Source organism: Chaetomium globosum, genomic scaffold (assembly GCF_000143365.1).
Source record: "Chaetomium globosum CBS 148.51 scaffold_5 genomic scaffold, whole genome shotgun sequence".
In the NCBI taxonomy this organism is placed as follows: Eukaryota; Fungi; Ascomycota; class Sordariomycetes; order Sordariales; family Chaetomiaceae; genus Chaetomium; species Chaetomium globosum.
In genome coordinates this window covers 3,995,709-4,014,683 of record NT_165980.1, presented here as the reverse complement: position 1 = coordinate 4,014,683, position 18,975 = coordinate 3,995,709, and the positions used below count along the sequence as shown (strand labels likewise).

General features: G+C 58.2%; 4 protein-coding genes across 4 annotated transcripts; 1 reads left to right on the top strand and 3 right to left on the bottom strand.

The window, feature by feature from the left end:
- Window positions 1-41: 41 nt before the first annotated feature.
- CHGG_08147 (uncharacterized protein) lies at window positions 42-7,965 on the bottom strand (the record flags this gene model as incomplete). Its single annotated transcript, XM_001225802.1, has 7 exons — window positions 42-2,127; window positions 2,291-3,510; window positions 3,567-5,233; window positions 5,637-5,854; window positions 6,061-6,914; window positions 6,979-7,787; window positions 7,851-7,965. 7 exons carry the CDS (start codon window positions 7,963-7,965, stop codon window positions 42-44), a joined length of 6,969 nt encoding a protein of 2,322 aa, XP_001225803.1.
- A 938-nt stretch (window positions 7,966-8,903) lies between these two features.
- On the top strand, window positions 8,904-10,298 carry CHGG_08146 (uncharacterized protein; the record flags this gene model as incomplete). Its single annotated transcript, XM_001225801.1, has 2 exons — window positions 8,904-10,091; window positions 10,188-10,298. 2 exons carry the CDS (start codon window positions 8,904-8,906, stop codon window positions 10,296-10,298), a joined length of 1,299 nt encoding a protein of 432 aa, XP_001225802.1.
- Window positions 10,299-11,450: 1,152 nt separating this feature from the next.
- CHGG_08145 (uncharacterized protein) lies at window positions 11,451-13,120 on the bottom strand (the record flags this gene model as incomplete). Its single annotated transcript, XM_001225800.1, has 2 exons — window positions 11,451-12,920; window positions 13,079-13,120. 2 exons carry the CDS (start codon window positions 13,118-13,120, stop codon window positions 11,451-11,453), a joined length of 1,512 nt encoding a protein of 503 aa, XP_001225801.1.
- A 1,713-nt stretch (window positions 13,121-14,833) lies between these two features.
- On the bottom strand, window positions 14,834-18,254 carry CHGG_08144 (uncharacterized protein; the record flags this gene model as incomplete). Its single annotated transcript, XM_001225799.1, has 6 exons — window positions 14,834-15,886; window positions 16,013-16,788; window positions 16,855-17,802; window positions 17,882-17,924; window positions 17,978-18,074; window positions 18,130-18,254. The coding sequence occupies 6 exons, from the start codon at window positions 18,252-18,254 to the stop codon at window positions 14,834-14,836; spliced, it is 3,042 nt and encodes a 1,013-aa protein (XP_001225800.1).
- Between the last annotated feature and the right edge of the window lie 721 nt (window positions 18,255-18,975).

The window sequence follows — 18,975 nt, the reverse complement described above, 5'->3', positions numbered from 1 at the left end:
CCCTTCTATTTTATGTCTTATTACTCACCTCTTCTACTGTTCTAGTCCACCGCTTCCACAACCTCCTTAGGCGTGGCCGACGAGCCGATAGCAATCTTCCTTGCCGTAGCCACAATGGGAACCGCAGCCATGATGTCAAAGACGGTCACCTGGGCAGCACATACCTTGAGAGCCCAGTTCGCCATCTCGATAGCCACGAGCGAGTCGATGCCGTACGAATGCAGATACCTACCAGTATCGATCTCGCTCGCCGTCGTTTGAAGCATCTTGGCCACGCGGTCCACCAACGCGTCCGTTACCACTCGCGTCGCTTCCTCCAGCGTCTTGGCCTGGGACAGCTGCCCGCGAACATCGTCCACGTTGCCCGCCGTCGAAGCCTTACTATGACCCTTGAGCCCGGTCCGGGCCATGACGGCAAACTTGGGATCATCCAAGTACCAGGGTGCCTCCAAACCACTCGCAACCACGCTGCCACCTGTCGCAATGCCGCTCACGATCTGCGGCGAGCCTCGGCTCGAAATGTCTCCCGAGATGGCGAGCCACACCAACTCAGCCACCTCGTGCTGGTCGAGGCCGTAGGGGCCCGCGAGGTCCTTTAGTGCCTGCGTCATACCCGTCTCGGCGAGAACGCCCGCGTCCTTTACAATGCTGACGTCGACCGTGGTGGCGTGCTTCCCTTGCGCGCGGCGGAAGTGCGCGATGGCGTCCTGGTATGTGCTGCCTGCGGCGTAGTTGGCCACGCCCCTGCTGCCGAAGATGGCCGTGAACGAGGCCAGGCTGATGAAGAAGTCGACGTCTGGAAGTGCCGTGTGCAGGTTCCAGGTGCCGTGAATCTTGGGCTGTGTCGATTCGGTCCAGTCCGAGAATGTCATGTTGCGGAAGAGCGCGTCCCGCAACACCATGGCGCACTGGATGACGCCGGCGACCCGCCCGAGCTGCTCGGCACACTGGACGGCCGCCTGGCAGACGGCGGCCGCGTCGGCAACGTCGCAGGATAGCACGAGCACCTGGACGCCGCGATCTTCCAACTGACGGACGAGCTCGCCGGCTGTAGGGCGTTCGGCTGCATTGGCAGAGCGAGATAGGAAGCACAGCTTGCGAGCTCCGTGGTCGACGAGCATGCCCGACAGGCTGCGTCCCAGGCCACCTAGGCCGCCAGCAAGGAGGTACGCGGCGTCCGGGTCGAGTTGTACTACCGGCTCGGCAGGTGACCGTGGCCGCCACAGCGGAATCATCTGCTGACCGTCCTCAAAGGACAGCACAATCTTACCCACATGCTGTCCGGACTGCATCAGCCGGAACGCGCTCTCAACCTCCCCCGCCGGGAACACCTTGACAGGACTGACGGGCTTCACAGCTCCCTCCTTCAACAACCCAAACACCCCCTCCAGAATCTCCCCCATCAACTCCGGGCGGTCCAACATGACCCTTCTCAGATCAAAGAAGGTAAACGTCGCCCCCTCCAAGAACGGCTTCATCTCCAACCGCGCATTGTCCATAATGTCCCTCACTCCGATCTCGACGAACGTCCCCCCAGGCGCCACACAATACCACGACTCCCGCAACGCCTCCCCAGCCAGCGAATTCAGCACCACATCCACACCCCTCCCCCCGGTAGCCGCCATCACCCCGCTCCTAAACCCAGCGCGCGGGTCCCCCCTCGAACTAAAGATCCTATCCTCTCCCACCCCGTACACCTCCCTCACCACCCTCCTCTTTGCCTCAGACCCCACCGTCACATACACCTCCAACCCTAGCCACCGGGCCACCTGCAAGGCCGCCTGCCCCACGCCACCCGCCGCGCCGTGAATCAGCACGCTCTGGCCCCTGCGCGCGCGCGCCAGGCGCACCAGCGCGTACCAAGCGGTGCCATGGGCGAGGGGCAGGGTGGCGGCGTCGGCGAAGGAGAGGGCCAGGGCCGGGTCGCCGTCGTCATCGTCGGGGAGGACGTGCACGAGCGGCGCGCGCGCCCGCCGCACGCGGGTCCGGTGCGACCCCGGCCGGCACACCGCCACGCGCGCCCCGGGCGCGTGCCGCGCCGACGTGCTGCGCACCACGATCCCCGCCGCGTCGAAGCCGAGCTCCGTGGTCGGCAGCTGGCCTAGGGCCGTCATGACGTCGCGGAAGCTGGGTTGGTGGGGGGGGAGGAGGTTAGTGATGGGCTGCTTGTTTTCTTTTTGTTGTTTGCTGGGGGGATGGAGGGGTTCAGGGGTTCAGGGGTTCAGGGGTTCAGGGGTTCAGGGGTTCAGAGGTTCAGGAGGTTCAGGTAGTAAGAGAATGAGGCGCGTACTTTAGTGAGGTGGCTTTAACTTCAATCTCCACCTCGTCATCGCCCAGTGGCGTGTCAGGGAGGGTGTCGGCCTCAAAGCAGAGGGTGTCCAGCAGCCCTGCGTTGCGGACACTTAGTTTGACGGGGGTGCCGACATTCTCGAGCGGGACTTGTTCCACGGTCGACGTATCTGTGCTGGCCACCCCGAGGCTCTCCAGTAGGTCTGCGTTCAGCTCATTGTCTTCGACAATCCTGCTCACCTCGATGACACCTCCGTTGACTCTGAACTCGTTTTCTCCGCCGGGGGTGTGAAAAGCGCGAAGAACTAAGCTAGATGATGACTCCGCCTCCTCGTTGGGAAGATCGAGCTGTAGCGTGTGGAACACGAGACCTGGCTCCTCACTTCGCACGACGCGCGCCAGACCTGTCACTATGGCGCTGCCAGGGTCTGTCTCTGGAGACGCGCCAACCCACAACACTTTTTGCGCGCCCAAAAGCAGGGCCTTGAGGAAGGTGAAGTCGTGCTCGGTGAGTTGTTGCAACACCGGACGGTCCGCCTCGACAAGCGATATGCACGCTTTCCCCTCGACGGTAGCAGTATCACAGACGCCCCATGTGTGTAACGAAGCGGGGTGGCCCGTAGATGACAGCTGTGCCACTAACGAGTTGGCGAGATCCGCCGCCGCCGGCGAGGTATCTGGAGACTGGAGGATCACGACTTCAGCATGGCCGCCCACACCGTTCGGGGCTGCCTCCGGTCTGTGATGGCCAAGCAACACGGCCGACTGGGCGTCGGAGCCCACGCCGTCCAACCTGAACCTGAACCAGTCCTGGACACCAGCTGCCCGGCCGCGTGCTTCAACGTCGTCGGCCTGCTCGGCAAGTGTGGTGACCAACAGGCGGCCGTTGCTAGCTAACAACTTCACAGCGTCCTCGACAGCGGGCACGGCTGGAGTCTCATGTAGAGCCTGGCTTGGGATGGTAGGGACAATGACTACGTCAAAGGTGCCGGATGCCCCCTGCCGGGTTGGGTCCTGCACCACGACGTCCACGTCGGCCGGTGTCATGGCGCTTTCTTCCACCACTTGTTTTGTGGCTGCGTCGGGCACGTTGATAGTATAACTCGCCGTTTTCAACACATGTGCAATATCCAGAGTGGAGAGGACAGTCTCGGAGCTGCCCGCATTGAGAAGCTCGGCAATTGATGCCTCGGGCTTGTTGTGGTGGGTGAGTCTAATTATCTGGCAATATCGTAAGCAAACGTCGCGGCTAGTTGAGCAGAAAAACGGTTACTCACCTCAGACAACACCTCTGAAGTGAGAGTTGAAGTGGCAGGGTTGACAGTCATGGCTGACTTGATATGAGCCCCCAGTTCCTTCAACGTTAGCAACTCCAAAGCCGGCCGCCAAACCAGCTTGCTGCAGATGCTTCTCGCCGTTTCCGCGGCGTGCTCCTCAGTATGAGCCCCCGCCAGCTCGGCACAGCACAACCCAGTAATCTTGAGCACCGGCTGTCCCCCAACATCTTCTTGCATCGTCATGTCGGCCATAATCTCGTTATGTCCGTGCCTCGACACAGTCGAGTAGCCGCTGATCTGTGTCTTGGGCTCCTTGGGAAACTCGGTGGCTATGACGACCTCTTCGATCGATTTCGGTACCATCGCCTTGATGGCCTGGTTTGAACCGTGCCCAAGGGCTGTGAAGGCGAGGTGGAGAACTGCGTCGAGCGTTGCCGGATGGAGCACCACGGGCTTCTGTGCCCCGGTGCCGAGTCCGATCTCGGGGACGCTGACGGAGCCGTAGCTCTGCGTGGGCGTCGTGCGCGCCGAGGTTAGGTTCTTGAACGCCGGGCCGTATTGGAGTCCCGCGGACGCCATGCGCTGGTAGAAGTGGTGAACCTTGACAGGGGATTTGCATTGCTCGGAGGCTTGTCGTAAGCGCCTCTCCCACGCTTGTTGGTGGGCGTCGACCGGCTTTGTGTCGTTCTCCTGGGCATCTTGTTGTTTTTCGGAGTGGTACTCCAGCTGGATCAAGCCGATGCAATTCCTCTCGAGGGCCTTGCCATCCGGGGAGCTCGAGATAAAGAACTCGGACCAGTCGGCCGACGTTGCTTTATTGGTAGTGAGGTGAGGCCGCAGAGAGATGGAATATTCGATCGACGACGTCTCTTCCAAGACCAATGGTGTTGTTATGTGGATGTCCCTGAGCCGGAACTTGGACACCTCCTTGCCGGTGTCAGCGGTAAACAGGGCAGCTTCTGCAGCCATGGCGAGGAACCCCGCTGCAGGAAACAGAACCGTGTTCTGAATCTTGTGGTCTGCTATCCAGGGTTCCTTCGCCAGGCTGAGATGGCCCCTCCAAACGTGCTCGCCGGCGACGAGAGCCGGGGAGGTAGCCCCGAGTAGGCTGCCAGTTATGGGCTCGCGGAGCCGGTACTCCCTCGCCACCCGAGACTCGGCCCAGTGGGCGCGGGAATGGTCCCACGGGTATGCGGGAAGATCGATCAGAGTTTGAGTTCGCTCGGACGTTTGGTTGACCTCACAGAAGTTCAGGGGGTATCCCCTGGAGAATAAGTTGCCGGCAAGCTCCAAGGCCGTCTGTTGCCCGTCCATGTCACGCTTGAGGGCCGAGTAATATTGCACGTCGGTGATGCCCACGGCCTGCAGGTTCTGCGATGTCGGTCCTTGTAGGGCAGGGTGCGGACCGATCTCCACAAAGACGTCGGGGGCCTCGCTTTTCCTATCTGCCAGACGCTGCACGGCAGTCGAGAACTTGACGGGCGAGATGAGGTTCCTGACCCAGTACGCCGGGCCCAGCTCGCTTGCGTCGTTCACCTTTTGGCCCGTGACGCTCGAGTACATGACGCAGCCCGACCCGAACCCGCCCTCGTCCTTCCCCTTCATGTTGTCCTTCCCACTCCTCTTCCCCACGTCCGCAATCGCCTCGAGATACTCCCTCGCAACGGCTTGCATGTGCGGCGAGTGGTACGCAACGTCAACCCGCAGCCGCCTCGCAAACACCCCCCTCTCCCTCAACAGCTCCTCCAACCTCTCCACGGCCTCCTTCTCCCCCAGACACCGTCACGCTCGCCGGCGCATTCTCACACGCCACCCACACCTTCCCCGCGAACCCTTCCTCCTTGATCCACCCCCCAACCACATCCGGACACAACCAAACAAACAACATGGACCACACAAGCACACCCTCCATCACAAGAAAACATAGACAAAAAAAACAAAAAATATAAAAAAAAAAAAAATAAAAATCCTCCCGCGTCAACACCCCCCGCGCAGTACGCGGCCGCCGTCACCACGCTAGAAGCCCCGACACCCGCCGACGACCTTCACCCCCCCACCCCCAACACCCACCAACACCGCCGCCGCCACCACCACACAACATATCCACCAGCGCGACCTGCAGCACGGTGCACAGCGGCTGCGCAAAGCGGGCCACGCGCAGGCGCGACGTCGACCGCGGCCGCGCCAGCTCCTCTGCTACCGACCAGGCACTACTACTAGTACTACCGGCGCTGCCGCTGCCGCCAACGACGGCGAGCGAGACCAGGTATGCGTCAGCGGCGAGCACGCTAGCGCGGAAGCGCGCGTTGCTGGCGAACAGCGCGTGGCCCATGCCGGCGTACTGCGCGCCTTGGCCAGGTGAAGATGAAGGTGAGGGTCGGAGGGTGCGAGGTCAGGGTTGGGCGGGGGTGGGGCGAAAGTTGTTGTTGTTGTTGGTGAGGTGGTGGTGAGGAGGGTGTTGAGGAGGGTGGTTAGCGTGGGGGCGACCGTGTACGTCTTCCATTGGTGGTGGGTGCGGCGCGTGTTGAGGGTGTTGGCGAGGGCGTGCAGGTAGCGCTCTTCTTGTTCTTGCTCTTGTTCTGGTTCTTTTCCTGGCTCTTGCTCGCGGGATATGGTGGTTTGCTTGGTGGTGAGGTAGGCCTTGAGGGCGTCGGTAACGCGCGCGATGCCGGCTCTGTCTTGGGCGCTGATTGCGAAGAGGAGAGGGCGGTTCGCGGGCTGTGAGAGGCCGATGGCTGTGTCTGCTTTGTCGTGTGTGCCATTGACGCCGTTCCTGCCGTTGACGCCATTTGCGCCGTGGCCGTTGATACCATAGCCGTTGGCGCCGTGGCCGTTGGTGTTGTGACCGTTGACGCCGTTCCCTATGTGTTTCAGCGGAGAATGACTGTGCCCACGAATACCCCTCTCGGCCAGGTAGCTCTGAGCATCATCCAGGATGACATGCGCATTGGAGCCGCCGTACCCAAAGGAGTTGACACTAATGCGTCGGAGGCCGTCGGTGGGCCACGGCATAACCGCACAGGGGACTTGTAGGTTCCACTCGTCCATCTTCAGGGCCGGATTGGGGGTGTTGAGGTTGATGTTGGGCGGGATGACACCCTTTTCCAACATCAAGACGCTCTTCACCACAGCAGCGAGGCCGGCGCCAGCCTCGAGATGGCCGATCTTGTTGGGAGCTGTTAGTATGTGTACATGTATGTGCAGGTACATGTGCGCTTGGTGGCCTTGGGCACTCACATTGGATTTGACAGAGCCAACAAGCAGTCTTTTACCGCTGCTAAGACCAGCGGCAATGGTTTTTGACAGAGCTGTCGTCTCCCCCAAATCGCCAGCCTTGGTTCCCGTTCCCTGTCAAGTGCGAGAATTGCTCGTTAGTGCGCCAATCCAAAATATAGAGCCGAGTGCCACGTACATGTGCTTCGACGTAGCTGGTTTGGCTATAATCAAGACCGGCACGGTCATAGACGTCTTGTATCAGCGACGCCTGGGCTTCAGCGCTCGGCAACGTGAACCCCTTGGTATGTCCGTCTTGGTTCGAGCCAGAACCGCGGATAACTGCCCGAATCGGGTCTTGGTGATGGATAGCGTCCTCCACACGTTTGAGAATCACCACAGCAAACCCCTCGCCTCGTCCGTAGCCGTCTGCCGACGCATCAAACGTCTTGCACTTTCCATCAGGAGACAGAAATCCTTGGCCGCTCTGGAAAATAAACATACTCGGGCTGATCATCAAGTTGCAGCCGCCCACGATGGCCATGTCTGTTTCCCCGCTCCGGAGACTCTCGCAGGCCAGATGCAGCGCGACCAGGCTTGACGAGCACGCCGTGGCCACTGTGAAACTCGGCCCCCGCAGGTCAAACAACCACGAGACTCTGTTGGAGAGCGACGTGCGCTGCAAACCCGTCATGGAATAGGGGAGCGACGTTTCCGGGTCGCGGTTGACCACCTCTCGGTAGTCGTCGGTGAACTGACCCATGAACACTCCCGTCTTGGTGCCGGCCATCTCGCTCAGCGGGTGGCCTGCTGCTTCGAGCGCCTCGTAGACGACTTCCAGCATCAGTCTTTGCTGGGGATCCATTGCGCTGGCTTCGTCGCGGGAGATGTTGAAGAATTTGGCGTCGAACAGTGAGATGTCTTCCTGGAGAAAGTGGCCGCCCTTGGCTGTATTACCGGAAAAGGCGTCGGCGTTGAACCTGTCGCGGGGGATGCGGGACCAAGCGGCTGTTGAGCACAGTTAACAAGTGTTGTAGGTAACTACGTCCAAGTCTGCGGGAGTTCACTCACATTCGCCATTGCAGATGGAATCCCAGAAACTCTCCAAGTTCCTGCCGGCACCAGGCATGCGGCAGGCAAGTCCTGTGATGGCCACCGGAGCCGAATTGCTCTTGGCCTCAACCATTTTCGCTGATGTGCTGCCGAGATCTCGATCTGGCAGACGGGTAGGAGCAATTCCAACGGGGGGGGTGAGACGATCGGGGTAGGGATAGTACTCTTAATAGAGTAACACTGGTTCAAGCACGTAGTAGCTTTACATCGCCGTCGTTTGTGCAATGGCTGTGTCTGGCATGCATTTGCTGGTAGTCAACTAGTATTAAGTAATTACCTTATGTAGTACTAGCAATGGCCAAGATGCCCGTCTGAGTTCTACTGCCGAGTCCTGTCGGCTGACGGTCGCAGTAACGGCCGGAAGAAACACCGAGCTATCGCCATCGCGGGTTTCATCGATAGCCGCCATCATGAGACCGGAAGACGGGAATGCCCCGGTCAGCCAACCCAACCCGAGTCAGCCCCGAGCGGAAAGCCGCTCCGTAGCCGGTAGCCGACACTCGTCTTGTCGGGTAATTTTACCGTTTCGGCCGCGGAAGCCGTGCTTTCGGTTGGTTATTTGAGGCACGCATGCGGAAACGTTCCGAAGGAAACATAAGACTGGATTCATGAATAAGCCGGCCAGTAGTTACCCATAACGGATAAGATCTGCGGGGACAATTCAACGAGCCATGCGGTTCCTGTGTATGCATGGGCGTATTGAATTGCATGCATAGGTGAGGTGGGTAAGCCGACGTTTGAACCCGGTCAGACTATTATCGCATTCATGGCCTGAGGTCCAAGACTATCCTGTCTTTGGGATTTGGCAAGAAGTACGATCTTGTTCGTTATTGACTTATTGTTGACCAAGTTGTCCTAGTTTCAGCCAGGAACTTAACCTTCAATTGTTACCTTATAATCCTTATTCGCAAAGGGTCGGTACCTAAGGTACTTTAACAATCACGTTCTGCGTCTCATACATGTACTGTTGGACTCAATATTATTACGTCTATTTGTTTACACAGACACAAAATGCGTTCTACACAAAACGAAGACATCCCGAGACGGGTTTTTCAAACCATTGCCAGCGAACTGCATGTGCCAGTGGACGAGTTCGAACAAGGTGATACCGAGTTCTCCGAGTTGGGCGTCGACTCCCTGGTAGCACCCTCCATCATTGCCAAAATAGCCCGAGCCACAGCAATCCAGCTTCCAGAGGACATATTCGAAACCACCGAAACCGTCGCCGGTCTCAGACAGCACCTGGCCACCCTAGCACCACCACCACCACCACCACCACCACCACCACCACCACTACCACTACCACCAACATCCACCCCCACAGTCAGCCCCCCAATCCTCATCCGCAGGGCCACCATCACCACCACTAAAAAGCCCAACAACACTAACACCAACCCCAACACCAACCCCACCCCCCCGCGCAATCTCTTCCTCCTCCCCGACGGCAGCGGCGCCGCCATGGCCTACGCGCGCCTGCCCGCCCTCCCCCACACGCACATCTACGCGCTCAACTCGCCCTTCCTCCCCACCACCACCACCAACACCAACACCACCACCACCACAGCCTACACCTGCACCCTCCCGCAACTCGCCGCCGCCTGGGCCGCCTCCATCACCGCCCTCCAGCCGCGCGGGCCCTACCTACTGGGCGGCTGGTCCGCCGGCGGCTACTACGCGTACGAGGTGGCGCGGTGGCTGGCGCGCCGCGGCCAGGTCGTGCACGCCCTGGTGCTGGTCGACTCGCCGTGCCGCGTGCGCTTTGGGGCGCTGCCGCTGGGGGTGGTGAGGTATTTGGCGGGGAGGGGGTTGATGGGGGATTGGGGGGGCGTGGGGGGTGGGGGTAAACGTGGTGGTGGTGGTGGGAAGGGGGGGAGGGAGGGGGCGCCGGAGTGGTTGGTGCGGCATTTTGAAGGGACGTTGAGGGCCGTGGAGGCGTACGTGCCGGAGGGGTTTGCGGATAGGCTGGGAGAGGGGGTGGTGGTGCCGAGGGTGTATATCATATGGGCTTCGGAGGCGGTGGTGGGGAGGGGGGAGGTGGAGGCGGCGGGTTTGGATCCGGATGTTGAGGTGACGAGAATGTTGCTGGAGCCGAGGTCAGATTTTGGGCCTAATGGCTGGGACACGCTGTTTCCGGATGGGACCGAGCTGGTGATAGGCACGATCCCTTGCAACCATTTTGATATTGTGCATCCGCCGAATGTAAGTGCCCGCTCTGCTTGTTTTTGGCCTCGCGAAACACGGGGTTTGTTGTGAGCATCATGATCCAGGGCTGACACTTGTGGGTTTCTACGGCAGGTCGAGATGTTTGGAAGCCTCCTGGGGGATATCGCCAATCCCAAGGGTGAAGCTGCGTGGGTAAATGGGTGGCGAAAACTTACTGGTGGTGTGGTTGAAAGTCAAATGTGATAAAGTCAGGAGTGATGCTATTTGGCGCGAGAGTGCCGTTGGGTTGGGGCAAAATCATAATGCAATTGATATTTACTATACTAATACTGACTACCGTACCCCTTAAAAAGACGCATCTTGATTTCTCACTTTGCCCAATAAAATCATGACTGCGAGACGTCGGTTCTGGCGACATATACATGTACCCTCCCACCTACAACACTCCCACGTGGTGCCACGGCCCGTTATAAAATGTCTCCTTTTCCCATCGCATTAGCGGCGACTCCGCCACGAGACCGTTTTCCCTTTTGGCCACCGCATCTTTGAGCTGAGAGAAGGACAGCCTCTGTCCCTCAGGGGCGGAGGCCGGCATGGAGGAGCCGCCGGTAAGACGTGTATTTGGGGATGTGGTCTGTGTATTTCATGTCAGGAGGGGATCTCCGGAATATTAGAGATACAATGGTCCTTACCTTGTCGCCGAGATTCGAGACAATGGCACGATTGCTGGCTTGCGAGGGATCCGTCGAATACGGCATGACCACTGGCGCACAATAACAGGGAGAAGGACGCAGTTTCCAGGGGAAGAAGGTAACACAACGGGTTCGATGGAGATCAAGAGAATGGCCCAATCTTGGGAGTCTGGAAAGTGCTCGCAGCCTGCGGCGCGTGAAGAACACATATCAATGCCTCGGGAGGAGAGGGACGGTCGACATAATATAGTGCGGTGGCTCTTCATGGCGGAGCGACTGTAGGAAAGGGTCTCCACGTACATCTTGCTGATCAAATTATTATCCGCATGGTTGATCATTTGCACTGGGTTTGCAACCTTGGATTGTCCTGCCAAAGGGTGGCGGGCGCCGAGAAAGGGTGGTGGCTGGCGGTGAAGGGTGGTGTCCGAAGGGTGGCTTTGCTAACTGCCAGTGGTGTGTACTCCATGGTGCCATGAGGCACCGAGCGTCGGCGTTGGCATGTCTCAGAATAGGTTGTCAGTAGGTAGGCGAACGGTTGAATGATGCAGCTGGGGACCTCTCCATGTAATGTGGTTCTCCCGGGTACGGATTTCTCCCGGTACCTGGGTACCTGCCTACCTAGGTAGTTTACTGCTATGTAGGTACCTTGCCATCTCCACACTACGACCCTGCAAAGACAGTTTATCTCAAAAGCTGCCTGTGGTCACGATTCCGCCTCTTGACGAGCTGTGAAGGTCTCTCCCATTTTATCCCTCGCCTGTCGATCGGCACCTCGCTCCAACAACAGCCGTATACATGTGACGTTCACCCTCCGAAATTTGGAATAGACACCGAGATGCAGTGCGGTTCGCCCTTCCCGGTCCACCGCATCGATCTCGGCACCTCGGTCCAACAGTAGGCGCACAACTTCCGTACATCCCCCAAAAGCAGCGTAGTGCAGCGCGGTTCGCCCTTCCCAGCTCACCGCATGGATCTCGGCGCCGCGGTCCAACAGTAGGCGCACAACTTCCGTACATCCCTCAAAAGCAGCGTAGTGCAGCGCGGTTCGCCCTTCCCGGCTCACCGTATGGATCTCGGCGCCGCGGTCCAACAGTAGGCGCACAACTTCTAGATGCCTGCCCGAAACAGCGCGGTGTAGTGCGATTCCCGTCATCCAGTTCACTGCATCGATCTCGGCGCCTCGGTCCAGCAGTACTCGCACAACTTCTAAATACCCTCCCCCAGCAGCGCTCTGCAGTGAACATGAAGTTATGGAAGCGCCGTTGTCGAATAAAACTCGTACAGCTGCCTCACATCCCTGACCGACGGCGCGATATACAACTGTTTCCCAGCTCCTGCGCAACCGGCAATTCTTATCGATTTCCAGCCATTTCTGAACCACCAACTGCAAGATATCCTCGTGTTGAAGTTTCGAATCCAACAACATCTCGCAAAAGGTGTGAGCTCCTAGTTCGCGTGTTTTCTCTAGCAAGGTGCTAAAAATGCCGACATGTCCCCATTCGGCAGCTGCGATAAGAACCGAAGTGTGATTGACGACCGCTCCATTGGCAATGAGGAGCTTCGTCATTTCTTCATCTCTATTGTTCACAGCCCAATGTAGGGCCGTCCGACCCCGCAAATCAGTATAATTCATCGTAACTCCCGTCTGGAGGCATCGCCTCAGCAATTGGAGATTTCTCTCTTTGGCTGCCTGAACGAACACCTCCGGTCGAGTTCCGTTTCGCAGGTTGATTACAGCGCCCCCGCCGATCAATAAGTTGGCGATATCATGCCGTTCATGGACCCGTGCGAGCCAGAGGGCGGCCGGACGTGGGTCGTCAACCGGGCACTCCGTCTCAACCTGAAACCCTGTGTCGAGCAGTATTCTAACCACCCCTTCGTGCCCGTTTGAAACGGCCAGGAAAAGGGCCAGGTCTCCGCTTGGGTCTTTTTCGCGGGCGAATTTGGTGTCAACAACAAGACATGACATGACGGCCTCCTCGTCACCGGATGCAGCTGCCGTACAAATGCCGCCTTTGTGGATGGTGTCGATATGCCGTTTGAGGTTGTCTATCCGTCCAACGACGGCATGGCAGTAGTGGCATTGGATCTTTGGGTGTGCGGCGTGTGTACGCTGGTGTCGGTTCAAATCCCTCTTCGTGGCGAAAGCAACGGGCGGTTCCTTGAGGCCGCACTGTCCATCATAGCAGACATACTTCTTGTTATGATACCGTCGGTGTTCCCTGGTCACTCGTTAGTACCCATCCACCCAATCCGTAGGATGTAGTAATTAGTAGGTATCCTAGGTGACCAGGCTCGCCCTTACTTCAACGCATTTTTGGATTTACACACCCGATAGCACTCCCCACACGTCGCTGGCATGGATTGAGCCATGAGACCCCGATATTACCTTACTTAATCAGAACTGATCAATGGGAGGAGAAAACTGGGTGCGCAGGTCGCTCGAAAGCCTTGATCTGGGTCACCGAGAGAAGCTCGGTAAACTGGTGGATTTCATAATTATGCGTCTGAGACATAACTAGATAATGTGGAAAGCCGTGGCCTTTGTTGATTGGCCATTTCTTGGTAGGGTGGTGGCTGAAGAGAGTAGGGTGGTGGTGGTGGTGGTGGCGGTGGACTGGTGGTGGCTGACCGCCTCTTTTGAGGCTCTATCCACGCGGCGACGCCTTGTTTCTTTTTTCCAGAGAAGTGTCCCTGAAGGGTCTGACTGTCCGATTGATCAACGCTGCCGCCACCCAATCTCTCCTTCTTGTCGTTCCTCATCAGCATTCGTCTCACGCTCTCAGTTTGCAGTGTTGCACGTTAGAGGTATGTACCGTATGCAGCGAATGCTAAAACCGTGTCTCATGGCTGATAACCACGAATTTGGTAGCGACCGCACCCGAAGAATCATTCGCTAGAGCCATCTGCCTCTACTCGTTCAGGAAGATGTCGCATTCACAAGATGGAGATGCCCTTGGCGCAGATGAATATGCCTTTGGTGCAGATGAAAATGCCCTTGGTGCGCATTCCACGACCACGTGAGTGGCATTCGGTTTTTTTTTTACTAACCCCACTTCGGAGGCCACCCGTGGGGCGAGGACGCATGATCCCGCACTGGCAGCTGCCGTCCCACTTTAATACCGAGGCCGCCGGGCGACAACTCTCCGACGACGATTGGCTATCCGGCTTTTCCTGGGATCAGTTCCCAGCCCCCACGATACAGCAACAGGACGCTCTTGGTGCTGGCCCTTTGATTGATCCGGCCACGCCCATCGATGCTCTGCAACCCCTGCTTCCGGCCCGGAGCGGGGTTGAAGTTGTCGAACCCGCTCTTACGCAGCACACCGGCCATGGTCCTGCTGGCAGCCGTGGAAGAAGAAAGCTTTGTCTCTGTGGGAGGTCCTACTCTCGAACGGACGCCCTGACTCGACACATTAACACCACCCCGGTTCCAGGCGGACCATCCTCGGGTGGAATGCGAACCAGAAGGACCTTTCCATGCCACTTCTGTGACAAGTATCGTGAGAGGGGTGGCTTCTTTCGGCGTGACCATCTCCACCAACACTTGAGGACTCACCACAAGTTCGACGACAAGAGCATTAAGATTTACTTGGAGACTATTTGAAGTCTAGAAGTGGTACCGAATGGCCCTTTGAGCAGCGGGGGTCGGAAGAAGAAACATGTTGGGGCTAGCTTGCTCGAGATTTTGTATCGTCCCTTAGATCTTTTTTGTTTTTGTTGCTGCTGTGAGATCGTTGTGGCTTTGCATTTTTGCCTGTCATTACCGGTTTGCACGCCTAATAGTTAGCTAGGTATTGATATTTGATTTTTGCGTGTTTCTGCTTCAGGTTCCGAGCGTGCTGATCCCTTGACCTGAACGGAATGCATGGTATTGGGCAGCATACGAATAAAGTGGATTGTTCTGGTCACCTTGTTCCCGGTTCACATTCGTGAGTAACTCGCGTTATATTATCCAATTCGTTGAGGAAGCCCAGATGCGTGATGGTGAAGCTAAACGCTGAAATACATCTCGCATACTCCTATCTCCAAGTCTCAACGTCTCCTCTCCGCCTCGTGTCATCTCCGTTGCTCCTACTGACAACCCTACTTGAGCATGGCGACGATAATCGAGTTCTTGGTTACGGGCCCGTACATCTTGACCTCGACAATCTTCAACCCGACCCGGTCCAGCAAGGCAGCCCAGTCATCCGTCCGCCTCTCCATCCCCCCAAACAACAACATCATATTCAGATCCTGCCCTGCCACCAACACATCGGCGCTCTTGTCCGGCACTACCATCTCATCGATCAAAACCCGCGAGTCCTCCACCATCGCCGCCGCCACATTCTTCAAAATCTCCACCGCCTGCGCATCCCCCCAGTTATGCAGCACCGAGCGCAGATAATAATACCGCGCCCCTCGCACCGGCTGCGGCTCGAAGAAGTCGTGCGCCAAAAACGCAACCCCCTTCGCCGCCGGCGCCGCCGCCACCGTCTCCGGCAGGTCCTGCACCACCACCCGGCCAGCCAACCGCGGATGCCGCTCCACCAGCCGCCGCGCCTGATGTCCCACATTCCCACCCACATCCACAAACACCACCCGCTCCGAACCACCACCCCCCTCCCCACCCATCACCAAGGACGGAGAATCAACCCCCTCAAAATCCACGCACCCCACCCAATCCCCCCCGCCACGATCCAGCGCCATCAGCTCCTGAAACGCCCCCAACATCTCCGGCCTCCCCTTCAAATACGGCCACAATCCCCTGCCCCCGCCTTCTACCCCCGCACTCCACGAATCAAACACCGCCGGCTCCCCGGCGCGCTGCACATACCCACATTTTGCCAGCGGCGACTCCGGCAGGTACTGGGTCATGGGCGCGATCACGCCCTGGTAGAATGTCGCGCCGCCCGCCACGCCGGGGAGCGCGAGCGAGTGCGTGGCCTTGGTGGCCACGAAGAGGTCCGGCCCGGCTTCGCCGATGAGCCGGTTGGCGGCGAGGAAGACCAGCACGCGGCGGATGAAGGTGGGCGCCGCGCCGGGGGCCGGGCCGGTGCTGGTGAGGGTGGTGAGGGGCACGGGGGTGGGGGAAGCGTTGCTGAGGGTGGCGAAGAGGTTCAGCGTGTGGGCGACGCGGATGTAGGTGAGGAGGCGGGCCTGGGAGGGGGGGGTGATTAGTAGGCTTTCCTTTTTTTTGTTTTTTTTTTTTTCCTTTCTTGCTTTTGGGATGGAGGAGGGAGAAGGGGGGAAAAGGGGGGCGAGAAGAAGAGAGGGTTGACTAACGGAGTTGCCGAGACGCATCACGAGGTCAAAAGGGGTCTCGAGGTTCTCGGCGGCCTCGTGGAGCGTGTTCATGAGGGCGTGCCGCCCAACGTCATCCAGTTGGGCAGCTTGTCCGTTGATGGGCGACGCAAAGAGACCGGCTCCGTTGGCTGCGTTAAACGTGGCTTTGGCAGCCCCGTTCATTCCTGAACCATTCTCGTGGCCGTTCGCGTGTTCTTTGGTGTGGCCATTAGTTCCATTGGCCCCATTGACCCCGTTGGTGCCATTGGCCGCGTTGGTATGCCCGTTGGCCTCCCCGTTGCTGTGACCGTTCGCGCCGTTCATGGATTTCGCGGGTTGCACAACCCTAACACCGGGGCGCTTGCCCTCGAGATAGTCCGCCGAATACAAGTGAGCCTTGCTGAGCCTGGCTGCCTGGGACTTAGCGAGGCCAAGCTTTCCACGCTCCATTCTAGGTGCCAACCCGTCAATGGTATCGAGCGTGAAGCTGTCCATGTTGTAGCCGTCCTCTCGGATCATGCGCCTGCCGCGGAGGATGTTCAACACCTGCAGTTCATCGGGCGTGAGGCTCTTCTCGATCTCGCCCAGGGCGTTGTCAATGGTCTCTTCGTCGCCTGCCTCGGCGTTTGCGCTGAGCTTCCTCAGCTTGTTTACGACGGCGTCCTTTTGCTCCGGGGTGACGTGGGTAAAGGCCTTGAAACAGAACTCGACCGTGTTGGAGATCTCGGACTGCGTGAGTTTTCCGTTGTGATGGGCATCGACGGTGCCTTGAATAACTATCACGGCATCAAAAAGTCAGGGCCTGTCCTTGTAATTGGACTTGATCAACGAATAACACTTACCCGGCCGGAACAAATCAAAGGCCCTCTGGAAGCCCTCCTCGTCCAGGTCCTGGATCACAGGGTCCTCCTGCATGCGGATCTGCTTGAGAGCGCTGCTCACAACTAAAAAGAAGCGCGTGTAGCTCTCGGCCGTCTTCTTGGAGTGCCACGACGCTGCCGCCTTCTCATCGCAGTCCCCCCTGATAGAGGCCGCGATAGTGACAGCCGCCGAAACACCACCCAGAACAGCGAGGTGCACTCCCGAGGAGAAGAAAGGGTCGATAAAGGCCCCAGCGTCGCCCGCGATGCGCGCGTACGGAAAGGCGTAGGTGTCGGCGCTGTAGGACCAGTCTGAGGCCGACTTGACGTCCGAGACCACCTCGGCCTTGGAGAGGAGCGCCTTGATGCCCGGCGCGAGGTCCAGAGATTGCGTGTAGAACTCCTTGGTCGAGGGGGAGCCCGCCGCCCGTTTCTTCTCGGTGGCCATCTCCTGGTTCTGTACAATGCCGATCGAGTGCGTGCCGTCGTGGAGGGGGATGAACCAGCACCAGCCGCTGGCGTCCTGCAGCGCCTCGAAAAAGGGCGAGCCGGCCTTGTGTGTCCCCTCAGCGTAGATGCCACCGCCCTTCCAGTAAGCCCAGTTGGCGATGTTCTTGAGGCTCTGGTTGAATTTACGGTTTTTCAGGTACTTGGTGCTAAGCAGGCCGTATCTGCCGCTGGCATCCACCATGTACTTGAACGCGATGGTGCCGGTAGTGCCATCCTTGCGCTTCCACGACGCCGACACGGGCCGTCCGGGGCCCGCTGTCTCTCCATCGCTCTCCTCAAACTGCACGGCGTCGACCTTTGTGGTTTGAAAGGCGCGCACGCCACAGGACGCCGCGTGGTTGAAGAGCAGCTCGTCGGCTTCGGACCGCACCACGTTCCAGGCATGGCCGTTCGGTCCTCCGGCTGCAATAAAATCGGTAACTAGGGTGGGATAGTTAGTACCAGATGGTTTTCCCTAAGCTCGCCTCCGCTAAGCCAAAAGGGGTCAAGGCCCGCTCACAAGCTTCTGGTTGAGTCTTGTTCAGCCGGAAAGCTGCGCCGTTCTGTCGCAAGATTAGCCACGTGCTGCTTCAGCCAAATACCGCTGCTGCCCTACCTTCTTGATAAACCCATGGGCGTTGAATTGCTCGTAGCAGTCAATAAACTCGAGGAAATGGCGCATTGAAGGGAGCATGCTCTCTCCGATGTGGTATCTTTAGATGTGTGTGAGTCTATGAGACACTAAAATGATATAGAAGAAGTCGGTACCTAGGGTGCTTGTCTGCCTCCAGCATCACAACATCGATACCCTCACGTGCCAGGGCAGCCGAGGCGAAAGAGCCCGCGGGACCACCTCCAACGACGAGCACCGTGCAGCTTTGTGGGATAGACATGGTGGGCAGAAAGAGAGGCTAGGTCGTCAAATGTGATAATGTGAGATTGCCCTTGTCAAAGCCACTGTTGACCAAGGTCTGCAGAATGGAGAGAGTACAAGTGAGAAATAGAACTCTCGTAGCTGTACCAGTTCTCTTGCTCACTTCGCTTGCTTGACGTCCCGACCCCGTCTTGTAAAGAAAGAGAGGGTCTCTCACTTTGTATACCCGCGTTAGCCACATCCAATATTCATCCGCTATCCTAGACACATCATAGACATGACGTTTAGCTAGGTAGTGACCACCACCAAAGCCACCCGATCAAGCTCTGAGCCCGACGGCATAATCTGCGCTTGCACTCCAATGGCCCGACTGAGAGTGTGTGTCTCGTGATCCGGAACCTTCTGCTGCCGATAACCGGCGTGAATTAGGCCGTCAGATCTCCTAACCGGCGTATTCGCCGACGTGTTTTTTTAGCCGGGCAGAATTGCCCGATGCGTGGCCAAGTCCGGCATGGCCGGCTGACAAGCAGATCTCCGATGCTTGCGGCACAGTCCGATCATCGATGGGTCCAGCGTGCCGTTCCGGTGGCTCCCGAAGGGATACGCGCTATTAAGCGGCAAGCTAGCGGCGGATGGAATTAGTACGGGAATTGCATGACAGCGAAGTGGAGGAGGTAAGGACCTTGGCGGACACCGAACAGAAAATAAGCACTAACTAAGTTAAGGTTATTGAAAGTGCC